General features: G+C 43.4%; 2 protein-coding genes across 2 annotated transcripts in view; one reads left to right on the top strand and one right to left on the bottom strand.

The window, feature by feature from the left end:
- Positions 1 to 521, top strand: part of LOC149272687 (WD repeat, SAM and U-box domain-containing protein 1-like) — a 13,602-nt gene extending 13,081 nt beyond the window's left edge. The window contains exon 10 of the mRNA XM_089506818.1: positions 346 to 521. Within this exon, the coding sequence (XP_089362944.1) occupies positions 346 to 521 (176 nt within the window). The remainder of the gene's footprint in view (positions 1 to 345) is intronic.
- Positions 522 to 3,596: 3,075 nt separating this feature from the next.
- The window catches only part of LOC149272686 (protein TANC1-like), a 50,364-nt gene continuing 35,848 nt past the window's right edge, over positions 3,597 to 18,112 (bottom strand). Inside the window, exons 17-25 of the mRNA XM_089506817.1 lie at positions 15,246 to 15,324; positions 9,685 to 9,818; positions 8,452 to 8,575; positions 7,766 to 7,941; positions 7,029 to 7,161; positions 6,640 to 6,731; positions 6,375 to 6,521; positions 5,468 to 5,568; positions 3,597 to 4,956 (exon numbers count right to left, since the gene is read on the bottom strand). Coding sequence (XP_089362943.1) covers positions 3,597 to 4,956; positions 5,468 to 5,568; positions 6,375 to 6,521; positions 6,640 to 6,731; positions 7,029 to 7,161; positions 7,766 to 7,941; positions 8,452 to 8,575; positions 9,685 to 9,818; positions 15,246 to 15,324 — 2,346 coding nt within the window. The remainder of the gene's footprint in view (positions 4,957 to 5,467; positions 5,569 to 6,374; positions 6,522 to 6,639; positions 6,732 to 7,028; positions 7,162 to 7,765; positions 7,942 to 8,451; positions 8,576 to 9,684; positions 9,819 to 15,245; positions 15,325 to 18,112) is intronic.

Here is an 18,112-nt window from a genome sequence, read left to right as displayed (position 1 = left end):
GAATAATAATTATACGCCAGCTAGATGACCAGAAATGACCTCTGCTTGTAAAATGACTTTTGCTGAACAGCTTTTTACCCCACAGAGTGCAGTATTGGGTATTTATTCATCACATTTACATTACGTTGGATGGTAACACCAAGATGATAAACAGGGCAAGCTGATGTGTGGGTTTAAGCCCAACGCCTAGCTTGGCTCAGTTCACCTGGCCTATGGGTTTGGCCGTGCCTGATCTTACCTTGAGTTTCGCCTCTTCTACATCATTACTAAACCAAACATATATAATGTACAGAGTTATTGTATGAATCAGACATGCCATGTTATCTTTGTTCACTTACCTTTCAGATGGTTATTCCTATGAAAGAACTGCAATAGAAAATTGGATCAGTACTAAGCGGACGAGTCCCATGACCAACCTTCCTCTGGAGAATCTTCTTCTAACACCTAACAGGACACTAAAAATGGCCCTGAACCGCTGGACGCAAGCCACAAGTGAACTGCAAATGATGACATGTAAGTAATGGCTACCATCCAGGAGATCCCATCCCATGTAACTACTACATAATGTTTCTTTCTCTCTGAAAATGAAGACGGACCTGTAAAACTTGAAATACTTCTGTTCCTAAATGCTTTTCAAACTTTGATTTCTTTATGGGGGGGGGGGGTCAAATAAAAATGTACTATAAATACTCAGTTTGTGTATAACTGTAATCACCAGCTATGTATATTTTTCTGCATTTCACCAAGGAATCCGGATAAAGCAGAAACTAGTATTTAAATACACATTCCGTCTCACAGATGAGAAGCCATTCATGGCAGATAATACACCCCAAAACAGACTGTTTGTCTTATTTTTATCATTACTTGGAAATGTTACGGCTATGGCAGGATTTTGCACTAATTCTAACATCCAACTTCCACAAAGAGATTTTAAGATATCGTGTTTGAAGAGGGCATTTTTCCTTTGGAAATTCTTCTAGTGAATGTAATATTGTGTTAATGTAATTAAAAGTGTGATGTGTAATAATAAAATGAACAAAGTAATTTCACTCCACAATTCCTACGCTCTCATTGGGTTTATGTTTTGTGTTCATTATTTAATGACAATAATGAATTTGTATTTATGTTTTATTGTGTGCGGCAAATCCCAAAACTTTTTTTGTCTTATTTTTCATGAAAATATTGTAGTGATGTAAAAAGGTTAAAATAGTGTACATAATCCATGAAGAATTAAGGTACGATATTGGAGTATATCAGTTAACATGCCTATCGATTAATATTGAAAGGCATAGCGGTAGGGAGAATATTATCCTCTTTGAACCAAAGCCACAGGGAACAAAACTGCGTGGCCAGCTGGCGGGGGGGTATGTTTTATTTGCACATAATTTAAAGAGATTGAGTGTCTGAAAAGATGAATGCATACTAAAGTATATTAAAGTATTTTGTAAGTACTTTAATACTCATTCTTTGCTAATAAGGATACCATCCCTTTAAATATACATCGCAGTACTGGCAGCCGGCTACTGGGTATCAGATCGTATATCGCCAGCACGAAAACAAGTAAAAATTTACACGCCGTTATCATACAAAAATGCTATTTTATTCCTTATGGAAATACAGTAGATGTGCAAAGAGAGCTACAAACCAAATGAAAAAGAGACATTATATTGAAGTTGTAAAAATAAATAAGCTATATAGAGAAACCATACATATCTGTGAAAATTCTGTTAACATTTTTACACTGAACAGACGTACGATGTATACACGCAGTCCTAAAAATAGGAGGAAAGCTAAACAATTACTATGTATACAGAAATCGAAGCATTTTAGAGCCGGTTTTAAAATATATGCTATAGGAGTTCTGACAGACTTTAAAAGCTCCCCTAAAACACAAAACAGCGCAGAACGCACCGGAACAACGCAACCTGCAAACCATCTGCTCACCCGTCTGCCAATCAAAAGGGGTTACAGAAAAAAATAGATTTTTAGCCAAAATATATAACTAATTTCCCCCATTGCCATTAACATACTCCTGTACCTTTTTATGAATATACAATTATCACCTTAAAAGGTGTTTATATGAAACAAAAATAAAGTGCGATAATCGTTAGAACTGATATTTGCGTCAATATATATTACTCAGTGCAATAACCAGTATGGTTGAAGCTTAGGAAAAAAAAAAATGCGTGCGTTATATGGCTATGTATAGATTCCTTATACATTGAAAATAAGGTTACGTATCCACACGCGTGAAAACATAATATCCGAGCGTGTCATAGCAATAATATAAATTATGTTACAATCTATACAGTACGACCTGTTCACAAAGATCAGAGATTAATGTCTTCTCCTCTAAAATTCTTACATTGTTTAAGGTGGTCTTTTTCTTTACTAACCCTTCGGCTCCCAGTCCTCTGGCAGCAAGAGAAAAGTCGCACCGTTCTTTGAATGCCACAATTAAAAAGAAAAAAGACAAATCCTTAAAACCAATAATCCCTCTGTTTTTACTCTCTGTGTGCCAAAGAGTGATGCTTTGCACACACCTCCTGACACTTTAAGGGTTAATAGCTCCTAGCCTAAGGCACTCTGCTTAAAATAAATACTGGTTTTAATCTGTTTTCTCTTCAGGGATACATTTAAATGAGATTTACTTTTCTGTTTACATTTCTTTAAAAAAAAAAAAGGCACCAACAGAATCTCTCGGAATACTGATTTTCCAGTTTCTATACATGGCTGTGACATACACTTTGGGGGGACACGGCTGTGACATACACTTTGGGGGGGACACGGCTGTGACATACACTTTGGGGGGACACGGCTTGGAGAATGCGCATTAACCTGTTTCTCGATTGCACCGTGGTTTTTAGAATTGCGGTAATACATTTGTAGCTGCGCAAGAAATTCTTGCTAAAGTCAAAGGGCACATTTAAGGGGGCTTGGTATTTACCCTGGTGCTGTCTGGCAGACATCCTCCAGCTAAACACTCATTCTCATACTGTATACATAGATGGGCCACGAGAGGCAATAAATCCTGCAGATCGCGGGCCTCAGATACCCGGTGAGCACAGAACATGAATCTGCGGGCTGCTAAAACATCTTTGATGTGCAAATTGCTATTCGGATAAACACAAGCTCCTCTTACACATCAACAGTTTTCCCTTTAAAGCTCATTCCGGGTGCAGCGTAAAGCACGACGGTTGTAGAAATACAGGACGGTCGAAACCCCACATTGCGGAAGGTTTATAACAGACCGGCCAGAGCTGAATTTACATTAAAAGACGATCGTGCGTTCAAAATGCTATAAATTCCAGCGTAGTTACATAAAGCATGCGGACTTATAACATTTCGCTGCACTGAAGTCATGTTTGCTCAGCCTTGTCGCTATTCGTAACAGACAGGGATACCAAACTCTGCCACTAAAATGATAGGAAATACACTGAGGCTTATTGTACACAACCTGTTAGGCTGCGGTTCATGCTAATTATCCAGGGCTCATAAAACAGAGATAACGAGAATGGTATTAATTCCAGCAACTAAAAATATGCAATCAAAACAATGTTTTCAGTCCACACTGAGCCTTGTGATGAGAGCATGTATCACACGTTTGACTCTATGAATGATCTCTTTGGTTTTGTCGAGGGGACTGAACTTAGATTTGCTTCTTTAGAGATAAGAGATTTTGACCAGGCCATCGCCTCTTGGAACGACTGGCTAACAGTCTTGGACACCCTTGGTTCTTGGGGGACGCTTGGTGCCTGACACTTTCCATCCTCCGTGTCTTTTGGGTGCACTCCATTGTGGACATTCCCACCATACACATTCGGCATGGTTTTATTGTGATTACCATAACCAAGAACCGGCCTGGCAGGCAACTTCTCCAGGTTTGCAGGCTGTATGGGTCCAGACGAGGTGGTGTTTACTGGTAAGCTTTCAATCGGCTGATTATGCCAGCTACGGGCCAACGGAGTGTTCTGTTGCAAGGATCTCGCGGTTTTATCCATGATTCCCATGAATGGAATGTTGCGCGTTCTCTGCTCGGTGGCAGCACCAAGGTTCTGGTTGGTTTTGCTTTCTTTGCTTCGGACATCAGGACTTTTAACACCCTCTGAAAAACTATTGCTTGATGTTAAGCCATGGGATACTATTCTTTTGCTATCTGTGACTCCAGCTTGTTTTTCGTTACATGGCGCTTTTATATCTTGAGGTGCAGGGTGACCCACAAGTCTCTCGGCTGTCTTAGCCGCACTTGTGAAGGATGCGGATGCTTTAAAAGGATGTAAGCGTTCCGTCGGCTGCTTGTGAACGGCATGAGCCGTGGAGACTTTTTCAACAAACACCGAGGCATGGAGTCCCGTTGTAGGAGCTGCTGAGGAAGCTGACTTTGTCGTTTCGGCAACAGAACTTCTGCTGTTGACCACGTTTGCCGTTTGTCTTGCAGGAAGGGGGCTTGGTGGTGCTAAAGTTGATGAGACAGGACTCTTCATGGCAGAAATATTCCCTCCAGTCTTTGATTGTGACTGTAAAGAATTCATGTGCTGGTTGGTTTTTACAATCTGGGCCTGCTTTGTGGGTCTCTGTACCAGCGCTTGCTGCAGACCTATATTCTGAGGTGGGTGTTCCTCAGGAGAATCGGGCCTGTATTTCTGATTGACACATTCTGGTATTCTGCTGGATGATTCCTGCGGGCGTGAAATTCCTTGGTATTTATCCGCACTCTGTAGACACTCTTCCTCTTGTATCTCCTCAAAGCTTAGACGATTGCTGAGGCTCTCCTCGTCCTCCTCGCGGTCAGAGTCGTTACTGGCTTGTGGAGGTGGCGGATACAGCTTCTGTTGCTGCGACCTCTGCTGCTGTTTGAACTCTTCTTCCACGCGGGACAATAATCTCCGGATCTCTTGATTGTTTGGACACAACTTTAAGGCCTCGTGGAGATCGGCAAGAGCAGCAACAAACTGCCTACAAAGAGAAAGCACATGTAAGGACTGTTGGGAACAATATCAGAGAACTAGCTACTTGCTTAATGATGTTCGATGTTCAGGTTTAAGCTCAGGGCATTCATAACCCGTTCTCTAATTTTCAAATATGTCATCCAGAGCAATTACTATACAAAGCTAAACATTCATACATTCCCCCAACACACTATGGATAAAACCCAGTGATCCTTTTCATGGACAGGGGGGAGTGAACTGTCTGTAACACCTTCAAAAAGATTATCCATTGTGATTCTGGTCAACAGGCCAGTTGGGGGCATCTTTGTAACTGTTGGAGATCTAGCAGGCACAGACTCCATGGTGACCTCAGCCAGTGTAATCCGACAAACAGGTCAGTAGACATAAAAATAATAATATATTTACTATATTATATTATTTTGGATCATTTAAAATTTTAAATTGTACCTGCAGGTCCAGGTCCATGCGCTGTATACATTACGCCTGTGTCTAATATGTCTGCTTATTCCAGTCCTTACCTGCTGCTCCTTTTCGCTCTTGCCCGAGCGTAATAAGCTTCGTAACACTTTGGTTTCAGTTCCAGAGCCTTGCTGGCAAATTCCTCTGCCAACCCAAAGTCCTGCAGTATGGAAACACAGTTCATATTTTTTATCTGTGTCAAGATTTCCTCATTCTTTGCCCACCCTGCAAACACAGCCCCCCGGCACGTTCACGGGAACAGGCTTGATGTTAAAATGACAGACCGTAAAAACACGGAGCACAAGAATTAGTGAGGAAGAAAGCGAAGTTAAATCGATAAATGATTTAGTTCTGACACTGCAGACCTCAAATATTGGGAAGTTTCTTCAAAACACCTTAAAATACCTTCAAATCACAAGACATGGAGGGATCCGGGGGACAAAGCGTATCGTTAACTGGTTCTTCCTGAAAAATAATCATCATCTTGGCTCACTTAATACTTCACCAATATATGATTAAACTGCGTACCCCAATATTACAGGCCGTTCTGGAGCCCCCTATTTTCAGAATAAGCATCTCGGCTCACAGTTTGGGAAACGGTCTTGTTATACTCTAAGGTGCGCTATGAGAAATTATACCCTTTTGCCTAGTTTATAGAACATGGCAGCACCCTATAGAGAGGGAATTAAATATAATAATTGGGAGGGGGGTATCAGGGAACTTGAAAGGAAAATGGAGTTTGAGGTCAAAATTGTCCTTGACTATTTTGACGTATTTCACCTCAATTTCCAGTTTAGCATCTGATGTAAATAATAATGTTTATCGGGCAGCAGGTAAGCGCTGTGAATGAATGAATGAATGAATACGATATAAACCAAAAAGCAACTTTATATTCTCTATAATACTAAAGACTCGCAAACATTTGTGTCATTTCTTTTTTTAATGCACTGAACGTTCTCGACTCACGTTGGTTTTTCTTCGACACCTTGACAGATTCAAATACAGAGAAACGCGAAGTTCGTTAAAAGCTTTCATTTCTTCACCAAAACCTTCCCGTGGAAACTTCCGGAGCGCATACTGGTATCGCTGGGCCGCTTCTTTCATTTTCCCCTTCTGCAAGCAGAAACATACATTTTACTTTATAAAGCAAAATGTACAAAATGCCGTACCTATAGAATAAGTTGCCTCTCATATACAGTGATAAGAATGTATAACGTTGAGGGGTACTCACTCTGTACAATATATTCCCTTCCTCCATTAATTTCTGTAGGAGAATGATCAGGATATCTGGTTTGGAGGTGGCCATTGCCCAAGCCGCGTTCCCTGTTTAAGAAGTAAAATATATAGATAGATATGCAAGACACTCGAGTGATAAATACTGCGATAATAGATAAGACTTCATATCATCAGGTCTGATAGGGACTTCGCTGCTCCTTGCTGAAATTGATCATTTTATCACGCTTCCCATCAGATTAGATTAGGAATATTCACTGTTTTATGCTGACCTATTGAAAATGTATTACACAACCTTAAAAGTCTTAACTCTACTAACCAGAATTTAATATTCAAGTATAATACAAATACAAATCGAAATAAACACTTGAGAATATTTTTTTTTACCTAACTTGGCGCCTTTCCGGAGAAGCGTTACAACAACAGCCGTGTTTCGACATCCGATGGCGCGATCCAAAGGGCGCATCCCGCTGTAGTCCACGTGCTCTATCATAGCGCCGTTATCCACCAGATACTGAACCTAAACAGACAGGGGGGTTCAGCTTAACCAATCCTCCGGATTTATATAGCAACGCATGGGCAACTGTCTCGAAAACGCACAGGTAACTTGGCTCAGGAAAAATCAATTACACCTCCTCAATACAAAAAATATAATAAATACATCGCCACCTGAAGTAGCGCCATGCCTTGCCACGATCTGCTGTTATCTAACGCGGACAACACAGAGCATTCTTCATACATTTTTCACGTGGCAGCCATTGTAACGGCAGAACTGCTTGTTAACGTTTTATTCTGTTCTGCGGTAGCCGCGATTGCTGGCGAGCATTGGAGATAAACTTCTATTAACAACAGAAGTCGTATCATCCTCAGCCTTGAACAGATAACGGGGATTCCTCTTTAACGGGATGCGTGGCGGTGCCAGAGATGCTTTTAGGGAAGGAATTTGCTGTACTGGCATCCTTACAACGTGTAAATAGAAGATTAGATACGAACTCCAGTAGCAGAATTCCTGTCTTTACAATCCACGGAGGTTGCGTAAGCTTTGTGGAAAAACTAATATATCATGTAAAGACCCGGAACGTTTCAAAGCTCTAACCATCCATACAGTTCAAAAGGTTACTTACAATTTCAGCATCTCCATAGAACGCGGCCAAATCCAGAGGCGTCCGGCCGTTCCGATCCATCTGATCGATCGCAGAACCTCTTTCTACTAAACACTGCACCACTGTTTTGTGTCCCTTTAAACAAGCCCAGCTCAGAGCGGTCAGCCCTTCCTTGTCTAAAGATGCGATGTCTGCACCTGAAATCAAGCAGGCAGGTATCGTGCTTTACAAACATTTTATTGATTGCCATTCTGTCTACAATCCAGTGACCCTCAGCTACAGCGTTTGAGTTAATTGAAAAACAAACAGGTCTCTGATATCAAATGAGATGACAATAGCCATGTCTACCAGTCATCAGAATTCACTAGGATTGATGATGATGTCATATACGAGAATGGGTGGTTTAGGGACTATACCTGGTCAAATAATTTCAGCAGCTCAAATATTTCTTTAACTTATCTGCTGCTTAACATCCAAGGCATTAAGTTACAAGATGGTAAATTATTGTGAAATGTAGACATAACACTTCTCCTGATCATCAGGTATTGGCTGTCTTCATGCTTGACCTGCAGGGATGCCAATGGTGGCCCACAATGGCTTTATTGATCTACACATACATAACCCCTATGTGGCTTAGGAACCAATATACAATATATTCCACACGAGACCCTGGAAATATATCCTACGCGTGTAGATCTGTTACTCACCCTCGGAGAGGAGGAACTCGACGGTTCCACAGTGGCCCTCGCACGCAGCCACCATCAACGGGGTCCTGCCCTGCTTATCGCTCACATTCACATCACAGCCGTGCTGCATCAGCAACCTGGCGACCTGCAGAGAGCGGGGGGCACATTATATACAGGGCTGTCCATAGCAGGGCCATCGCCCTACTGCTACGTCTAAGTGCTTGTACGTGTATTGCTATGTCTAATGTTCTGCTAACGGTCATGTTTGTCTCCGGCCCAGAAGGACTGAATAATAAGATGACAATTCCTTCCCTGCCGACAGCCGTTCCCTCAAAACAAAAGAGAACCGTATAAGAAAAAACGCATACAAACAAAAAAAACTACCGAGAAAGAGCTAGCGTTTTATATATGTTAGGTCAATGACTTTTAACGTCACACAAACACGTCATCTGTAGGTGGAGCGGCTGATGGGCTTCATCATGGGCCTGGAGCTCTTAAAGAGTTCTAGAGGTCATTAGGACGTCTTGATGGCCGAGCTCCAAGCGCCCATCTCCAGCGGTCAGCTTCGCAGCATTACGTACAGCTCCGTGTATTGTCCCCAGAGCTGTATGGAGCATTGTGAACAGATCTGTCAGCACTTTAAGAGGCGAGCGGACAAAAAGGAAGGGCGAGAGAACTCTGCTGACACAATGAGCTGGACTGTCTCATTAGAATGTGTATGGCAACGTCTTCCAGGAGCAAAAACGAGCCTTTCATTCCCTTCTCGGTGCAAAATATTATTTGGCCGGCTTTTATGGGGCTCCCAGAACCTGAATATATTAGATCCGGGGATATAAAAAAACTCCCATGGAAATCACAGTATTTCTGCTGGACGGGAATAACAAATGCTTCCTATCGGGTTTCCAGAGTAAATTTGTGCCAAAATGTGCTTTTCCTCGCTAAACAATAACATTTATGGATTATCAGCTGCCCGCAAATTGTACTGCAGAAAATTCAGATTTTCCAGAAACCCCTCCAGTCTAAACCTTCCGCAATGTTTCTCATCCCGCTACACCGCGATTGGAAATGAAATCTAGATTTCTCCTAATCACACTTCAAGCAGCAGGCTCTGTAATAGAAGTAATCGCTGATCGCAGCCTCTCCAATTTAGGGTAAATTACACATAATACGCATTATTCAGAGCCACAGACATCAGTCTATTTATTCCTGTAAAATACCCAGAAACACCCATAGAGATATAGTCCACACTCATACCTGCCAATTGCCTTGTCGCACGGCACAGAATAACGGGGAGACCCCGCGCCGGTTAACACGGGATAAGACGGCACCGCGCTCCAGAAGCAGCTCGCACACCTGTAGCTTCCCGCGTCCCGCTGCGGCTGTGAGACCTTAAACACCAAAACAACACGTCATGAAAGCATCTTAAACATCCGTGTAAATGTGGCGATAGAAACGACGCGCCGCCATGTGTGCGATCCACTGGCTGTCAACGACAAAGGGTTAACAGGCATTTTTCAATGGGCCACACAGTCGTCTGGCACTGAAAGGGTGGTGTATGTAGGATTACAGCTTTGCATTAAATTATGTTCCTGTAATGATTATTTGTGTACTTTTGGAAATTTGCTCATTAAAAAATGTCCCTGGGTGCTTCGGGGCATTAACCGCTGCGTTCGTCTCGCTCTGATTCCGATAATAAGACTCGAGGGGCCGCGCTGGGAATCAGGTTAACGCGATAACACAGAAAATGAGAGAAATAAACAATGCTGTGAAAAGCTCGGGTTAAACACGTTATTGGTGTTTTTAAAAGAAAAAGCCCCTAGGAATTTGATTACATTTTCAGATCAGGGATAAAACATTAGCCCTGATTTAGGCAGCATTGCAACCTTCCTGGATCCATTGTGTGCTCTTTCTATACGCAGGCCTGGCTTTTTGGTGTGGTGGGAAAAGGTAAGACTAGGGGAGCCGTATTTCATCCCACCTTCTGTAACCAACATACACATATTAACATGCAAACTCACCCTAATACTCACCCGTCCAAACACCCATACACTCACTCTATACGCTTACACAGACACTCACAGCCTCCTCATCTCCTCCGCTATTCCCCTCTCACCACTAACCCTAGGCTCATCGCTGACACTCTAACACCATACACTGACACACGCACTCATGCTAACACCATACACAAGCATACAGGCACTCTAACGTCAGAATGTGTGTTAGTGTAACAGACACACAATAAAACCATACAATCTAACACCATATACATCCACACACTGTACACTAATACGAAACGCACACATTCACAACACAGATACAGGTACACACTCGCTTACACTATACACACACACACCATCTCCCATCATCATTACAGCTCACACAGCTCACTCTCCTTCTTACATCGCACAGAGCGCTTATTTCCAGTGCGGGACTCATTAATATTGTCAAAAATATTAATACAATTAAAAAAAAATCTTAATAATAAAGAATGCAAGGTTAAATCCAAAAGTGGGTCCGGGGGCCAAATTATCAAAACTACAGAACATGCTCTGCTTAGAAGAAAAATAAATGAAAACTAATTCCAGGAAAAAACAGCTAAAAAAGTAAAAGCAATAAAGAGAAAGAATGTTCCTGATAATCACGGGCTGCTGTTTGGCGTGGATTATGGTGACGGCCGCCAGCTACACCCTAAATCCAGTTTGCCATATGGGGAAAGCGGCTCACCCGGAGCGTTCCTAAAAAACAGGATCACCGCAAAGCTATGCTCAGGAATTCCGGCTATTCTTGTACCGAGAGCCACCTCTTATCAGATACTCCCCGGCTGAAACTATTTCAATTTAACCACTTGGATGCCAATGACGTTCCCTCCGCACACTGATAGCTCCCCGAGCTCCCGTGTCCAGACCACAAAGGGTCGTTTATTTTTTATTTATTTTTATATAATTTTTATTCCTAATGAACTAAATATAGCAATGATTACACCGCAGAAGACATGAGAATCCACCAAAAGGAAATGATTAATGCGATCAGTGACCCGGAGCCGGCAATCCTCACAGGGAGCGCTGATGGAACTGTTTTGGGGGGCTGTTTTTGTCTGGCAGGCGGATTAAAGGACTGGTCAGGATGGCGTTTGGAGTGCGGATCTCGTAATGTATCGCGCTCCTCCCGTAACGTATCGCGCTCCTCTCGTAACGTATCGTGCTCCACTTGTAACGTATCGCGCTCTTCTCGTAACGTATCGCGCTCCTCCCGTAACGTATCGCGCTCCTCCCGTAACGTATCGCGCTCTTCTCGTAACGTATCGCGCTCCTCCCGTAACGTATCGCGCTCCTCCCGTAACGTATCGCGCTCCTCCCGTATCGTATCGCGCTCTTCTCGTAACGTATCGCGCTCCTCTCGTAACGTATCGCGCTCCTCTCGTAACGTATCGCGCTCCTCTCGTAACGTATGGCGTTCCTCTCGTAAAGTATCGCGTTCCTCTCGTAAGTATTGCGCTCCTCTCGTAACCTATCGCGCTCCTCTCGTAATGTATTGCGCTCCTCTCGTAACGTATCGCGCTCCTCTCGTAACCTATCGCGCTCCTCCCGTAACGTATCGCGCTCCTCTCGTAACGTATCGCGCTCCTCCCGTAACGTATCGCGCTCCTCCCGTAACGTATCGCGCTCCTCTCGTAATGTATCGCGCTCCTCCCGTAACGTATCGCGCTCCTCTCGTAACGTATCGCGCTCCTTAATGATCACAGGAACGATGGCAGCTCACCGACACATTCATTTACCCCATTCATGCCTCTTACCGCTACCGTCACATTTTAAGAGGACGTCTGTAAACGAGTGCCCCAAATCTGTTTAGTTTAACACATTGTGTACATTAAGGATTAGACACTTTAAGGAACGTGGCAAAGACTGTGTGTCTCTAAAACTGTAGCAAGATGGGGAACGCGAGCAGATAGGATTTATTTAATTATTATTATTATTCTTTCATTCATATAGCGTCATTAACGCAGCGTTTCTTACAGCGAACACATTTAGAAGACATGACAGATCTAGAACCGACGGACTAAGACAAACCGCTAACAAACAATTTAATCAAATACGACAAAAACTAGATGGGGAATTCGGACAGTTTCTAGCCCCAAAAAATGACAGCGACCCAAATATAATAAAAATAGATGAAGAAACTAAAATTACTTTCATCATGAGGGTTAAAGCTAACAAAACAAACATAATAAAGCGACCATCTTCTAACGTGGCGATACAAAACGATCATAGACGAGGCGATCTAAAACGATCAAAGACCAGGCGATCTAAAACGATCAAAGACGAGGCCATCTAAAACGATCAAAGACGAGGCGATCTAAAACGATCAGAGACGCGGCGATATAAAACGATCAAAGACGAGGCGATATAAAACGATCAAAGACGAGGCGATATAAAATGATCAGAGACGAGGCGATATAAAATGATCAGAGACGTGGCGATATAAAATGATCAGAGACGCGGCGATATAAAACCAGGTCGGCCGCTTTAATACGCGTTCGCTTTTATACGACATCCCCGTCTGCTCGCATTATTAAAGCGATTTAATGCGGGAACGGATTAATGGGGCTGCGATGCCAAAATCTCCTCTGATGGATATTGCAGACGGGTTTTATAATCTGCTCAACCGGAATCCAGACTGATAGAAAGACAGATGTCCTGAAAAAACGGGAAACGGCATTAAATGCTCGGAGTGCATTCACGAGACCCCGCCAATTAGTTGGCAATTTCCTATTTTGCCTTTTTTGGCACAAAGTTTAGTACAACAGGAGGCAGCGTTACACAAAAACGCATCGCCCCGGGGACAGATCTTAACGCGAGGTTCTATTTCCAGAAGGGTAATTATTTCAATAGGTTTTAGGCATTGCGATTAACCCTTTGTGGGCCAGAAGGTGCAGCGCTGCTCCCTGCTTTAGTATTAAAAAAAAAGTTATATATTCTATGAACTTTCCACTCTAATAGAAAACAAATAAAACCGTTTTAGGGTACATTTGGTGGATGACTATGGGGCTCGTACGGTAATCAAAAAACCTCTCGTGTAAACCGTCCGTGATAAACCAGATTGACTGAGTTAGTGAAGTTACCCAACATTATCCAATATCTGGCGATACAGCTGCCGTGGGCTACAAGTGACATTTTACCAGGGGACTGATCACGAGGAGATACATACTGAAGGCGATCGATCAGAGAGGGGGGCACACATCTAGACTGGAAGCTCACGGGCCGAGCTTTGTGTCTGGTTGGCTAAGGCTGCCTCTGCATATATTATTGGAACCATAAAACAGATAATAGCTGGGACCGCAGAGCCGTTGTTTGTACCAAGGATACCTTCTGTGATAGAGTGATAGAGTGTGAGCTCTTTAGAACATATTCTAAGATCTAAATCAGGCTTTAACGCCCGCGTTATCTCCTCCTGCTCCACCGGACACTTTATCCCGCGGCCCTCTTTCATATGCTTTATAGTAAGTGGGCAAAAGCGAAAGCTGAGGGTCTGAAGGCAGACCCGCCGTGGGCATTCTTCATCACGAGTGTTTACCGGGTAGCAGGGCTCTCGCTGAACGTTCTCACAGGAGCGGCACCTTGTTTTACGCCACCCAAAAATACTATTAATGGAAACGTGTTCCCGGTTTGCATTCTCCGACGGGTGGAGGTTGCAGGTTTTCCGGCTCATCGACTAACGCAAGGTTTCGCTGCAAGTATGTTTTGGTGAGCCGGCATCGGCTATCACAGCTTCGAGTGCCGAAGGTTCCAGGTGTGGCATGAGAATGTCGTGTTACGCCAGAGAAAAGCTCTAAAGAGCCCTTGTTACACGTCAAAAGATGACCTCGATCACAGCGCACGTAATGTGACGTGTAATGGAAGCAACACATGCAAGAACAGGTCTAACAGCACGTAACCGGGTAATATTTATACACCCAGATCAGGGAAATAGGTTAATGAACCGGCCCGGCTCTCCCGGCTCTCCCACAACCCCCTCCCAGAACCGATCATTCTCATTTCAACCATAAACATTTTAAATGAGCCCTTTAATGAGAGAATCGGGGCGAGCGATCGGTCCGCGTGCTGCATGGATTATCGAGCAGTTGTGTCCAGATGCCGCCCTAACCTGGATTACAACATTCTGCGCTCTCAAGGGTTAAAGGAAACCTGCAGGGTTACTATAATAATAAATAATAATAATAAACCACGACCCTGTTATTTGCACGTCTTTCCCCGATATTATTCATCGAACACTTAAATATTTAAACACACACTACATTTATGCGGAATTATATATATATATGGAGGAGTCTGTATTGTTTCATTTTTTTTACATCAGGATGTACTTTTTTCTACTATCGGGAAGCTGCAGTTTGCAGAAAAATAAGGCTGTTTATGGAAAAAAGGGAGTTTCTAAGAGTTCCCCAACACCAGAGAAACGCTAAAACAGGAGGTCGTGGGTCAGTGATTTAGATGTAATGTAAGGACCTGAGAGGGTGGTGGATAAATAGAACAGCCTGCCATCAGAAGTGGTAGAAGTCAATACAGAGAGGGGTTTAAACATGCATGGGACAGACATATGGCTCCTGAATATAAGACGAGGCCAACGACTGGCCGGCACACTGAGTCGAAATGGTCCTTATCGGATGTTAAATTCTAGGTTTCCATCACTATGTATGATGAAGGCCAAACTCCGGTGAGCTTCTCCTGCAAGAAGGGCTGAGCTGACCCTGTACAATGCATACATCATAACTACATGTCACCAACATATGTGATAAAGCATACGAGGAATCACTGTACCTGTTTCTCCCCAAAGCGTGTCGTTTTCATTAATATCCACGGGGTAATCTTTCTCATGGTTAAGAAGACATTCCACCACCTAAAAAACCCATAGAAACGTCACGTAATGACTATTTACACTTATTGAGCAAAACACAGAGAGATCACTCAAAGTTTAAATGTAAAATCAAGTTGATTTAACCATTTTGTGACATGCCGGGGGGGTATTTCTAGCAGCCCCACCCCATAGAATGGAAATTTAACACTGCGGGTACCAGAGGGCTGTGAACGCCAAGACCACCCTTACACCTAATCTTCTCAAACTGATTCTTTTTATTATTTATAGTAGAGTGACTGCAGACTGCCCGTTAGATGCTATTCTTAACTAGACTACAACTCTCATGACTCTACATCAGAGACTAAAAGTCGTCTCAGAGAAATTGGTTTTGTAGTTCAGCGAAGATATATATATTGCAGGGGACGGGGCATGACGTTCTATATCAATGGGAACCCTGAAAGCTTCAGGCCGCAGTATAAATCGCTGCAAAGTATCCCGTAACCCCGGGTTACCGCCGAGCCCTAAATACAATGTACCGACTACAGCCCAGAGCCGCATCCACTCCATCCCAAGTTCACTTGAGTCCACTGCCGCAGAGTTGTTTCCGTAATAATATATAATACACGTCCCCCGGCAGTCGCTTTATTTATGACAGATAAATGGAAACCGGGTGCGCTTGTTTGTTGTTCGGAGTTAAAGAATTCAGAAGTGTTTTCAATTTAAAATCTAGAAGCTGGTTTGAATTTTATTTTCTTACTTGGGGTAAAACTGAGCTGTAGGAGAAATAACTACAAAAACTCACAAAGCCCCTTTACTGAGCTGTCTGCCCTCCCTGAGTGGGGGTCGCGTTCCATCTAATACCCCCAACATTTCCGGGACACCTGTGAGGGGGCGTGAAGCTAGAAGCAGGGGGGTGTGGCCAGACATATGAATAGGTGCGGTCAAAATGAGAAGACCCGCCCACCATTCCCAAGAGTCAGCTTCAGAGAGCCGCGAGGTGGTCTCATGGGAGATTCAATGGGGGTCTGAGCCGCAATAGCACCGACCTCCGCTGATTTTACAGCTCCCGGGGCCGGCCAGGGACATCAGCGGATCCTCCCAACTAGCCCATGATCCTCACTGCCCGCAAACACATGACAGTAGAGTAGTGGCCAAAAAATGTGACTGTCCTACAAAAATCTGGGCACTCGGGAGGTATGGCATCTATTCTTACTTTGTCCACTGTCACACCAGCGCAATCTCAGACCCATCATCCAAAAATAGTCCATCTAGTGCAAGTAACGTATTACTATACATCTTAATCTATGGGTCAAGGTATCCTTAATGTTTGGAAAGGCTTTTTCGACAAACCTGCGTTCTGCACATGTAAAGCAGCATTCGGGGTGAAATAAGAGACTGAACCATGTCACGGGGCACACAGTCCAGCAGATGTGTGTAGTGAACGCAGGGAAGGAGGGGCAGGCAGACTTCCCAATAAAATCCGTCTCTTGACGCCGTGCCACAGAAAGAAAATCCAAGCTTTTACGATTCCTTTTTAAAGTTTGTGAGCTCATTCTCTCTGTCTGGCTTTTAAATCTTCTGCACAATCGCATCTGGAAGGTGCCCCCTCCCCTCCATACTTCCTATTTTAATCTGGAAACGGCATCAAATATTCATGAGTATGATGTCACTGGAGGCAAAATATGCCATGCCTCGCTAGCACAGGACAGGTAAAGGAATGAAGAGTCCAAGGGGTAAATTCACTACACTGAATAGTGAGTTTGGAAAAAATTTGCAGTTTGAACTCGGAAATTTCACTGAATGGCCGGTCCAGGCGAGTCTGTCCTGCAAGTAAGGCTGGGTTGGCCACGTATGATATATACTTTAATCTGTGAGCCCATTAATTATCTATGGCTTATGTAGGGCCAGCTCAGACCTTCTCAAAGGAGAAATGCGCAGGGGTATAATGTATAGTGGATTCAGGGAGTTTACACTAGAAACTCACACGTTAGTGAATAAACCCCTAAAATTGCTATAAAATGGGTGAGTTCTAGAGAGAAATCTGGCAGTATTTGCAGAGCGGGTGGTTAGGTGACATCAGGCAGCTTCTAATGTTACGATGTTCCTCTGCGGCTGCTTTTACGACCATGCGGTGCTGCGTATTGTGTTATACTGAAGCCTCCGATATATCAGATGGCGTGGAAGTCTTATCTGAACGAACGGCTCCATAAAGCTTTAGTCTCTGGTTTCTGAAATATGAGCCTGTCCGCTAATGGCTCCTCGACTGCTCAGTGAAAAAACCATTGAGGAATGGAGCGATTATTCTTGTGCAGTAACTACCTTTATCTTCCTCTCAGCGGGGAATGATCTGGAGCGCACTGGGCTGTAATTAAGTCATAATTCCTCGAGAACGAGGCACTAATTGCTAAATAAGAATCTCTCCACCCAGCTGGGGGTATCTGTTCATAATACCCTCCTTGGAGCGTTATCAATACACTTGTTTTATTATTTCAAAAGCAACTTGTCATATAACCCCCATTGAAAATCCGAAGAGGGAAAAACGAAAGGGATACAATATTGTATTTATATATCCAAAGGCTACTGTTCAAAAGTTTGGGGTCACTGAGCTGTTTTTACAGAACGACATTTTTCGCTTTTTTTTTAGGCTTTTAAACTTAAATCACAGGAGTGATGGGAGTGATAAAGGGCCATTGGAACACAGGAGTGATGGGAGTGATAAAGGGCCATTGGAACACAGGAGTGATGGGAGTGATAAAGGGCCATTGGAACACAGGAGTGATGGGAGTGATAAAGGGCCATTGGAACACAGGAGTGATGGGAGTGATAAGGG

This window comes from Sceloporus occidentalis, unplaced genomic scaffold, assembly GCF_023333645.1.
Source record: "Sceloporus occidentalis isolate IW3139 unplaced genomic scaffold, rSceOcc1.0.p SCAF_425, whole genome shotgun sequence".
Taxonomy (NCBI): Eukaryota; Metazoa; Chordata; class Lepidosauria; order Squamata; family Phrynosomatidae; genus Sceloporus; species Sceloporus occidentalis.
Note: the sequence above shows the minus strand (reverse complement) of the source record. Positions and strands in the feature narration are given on the sequence as shown.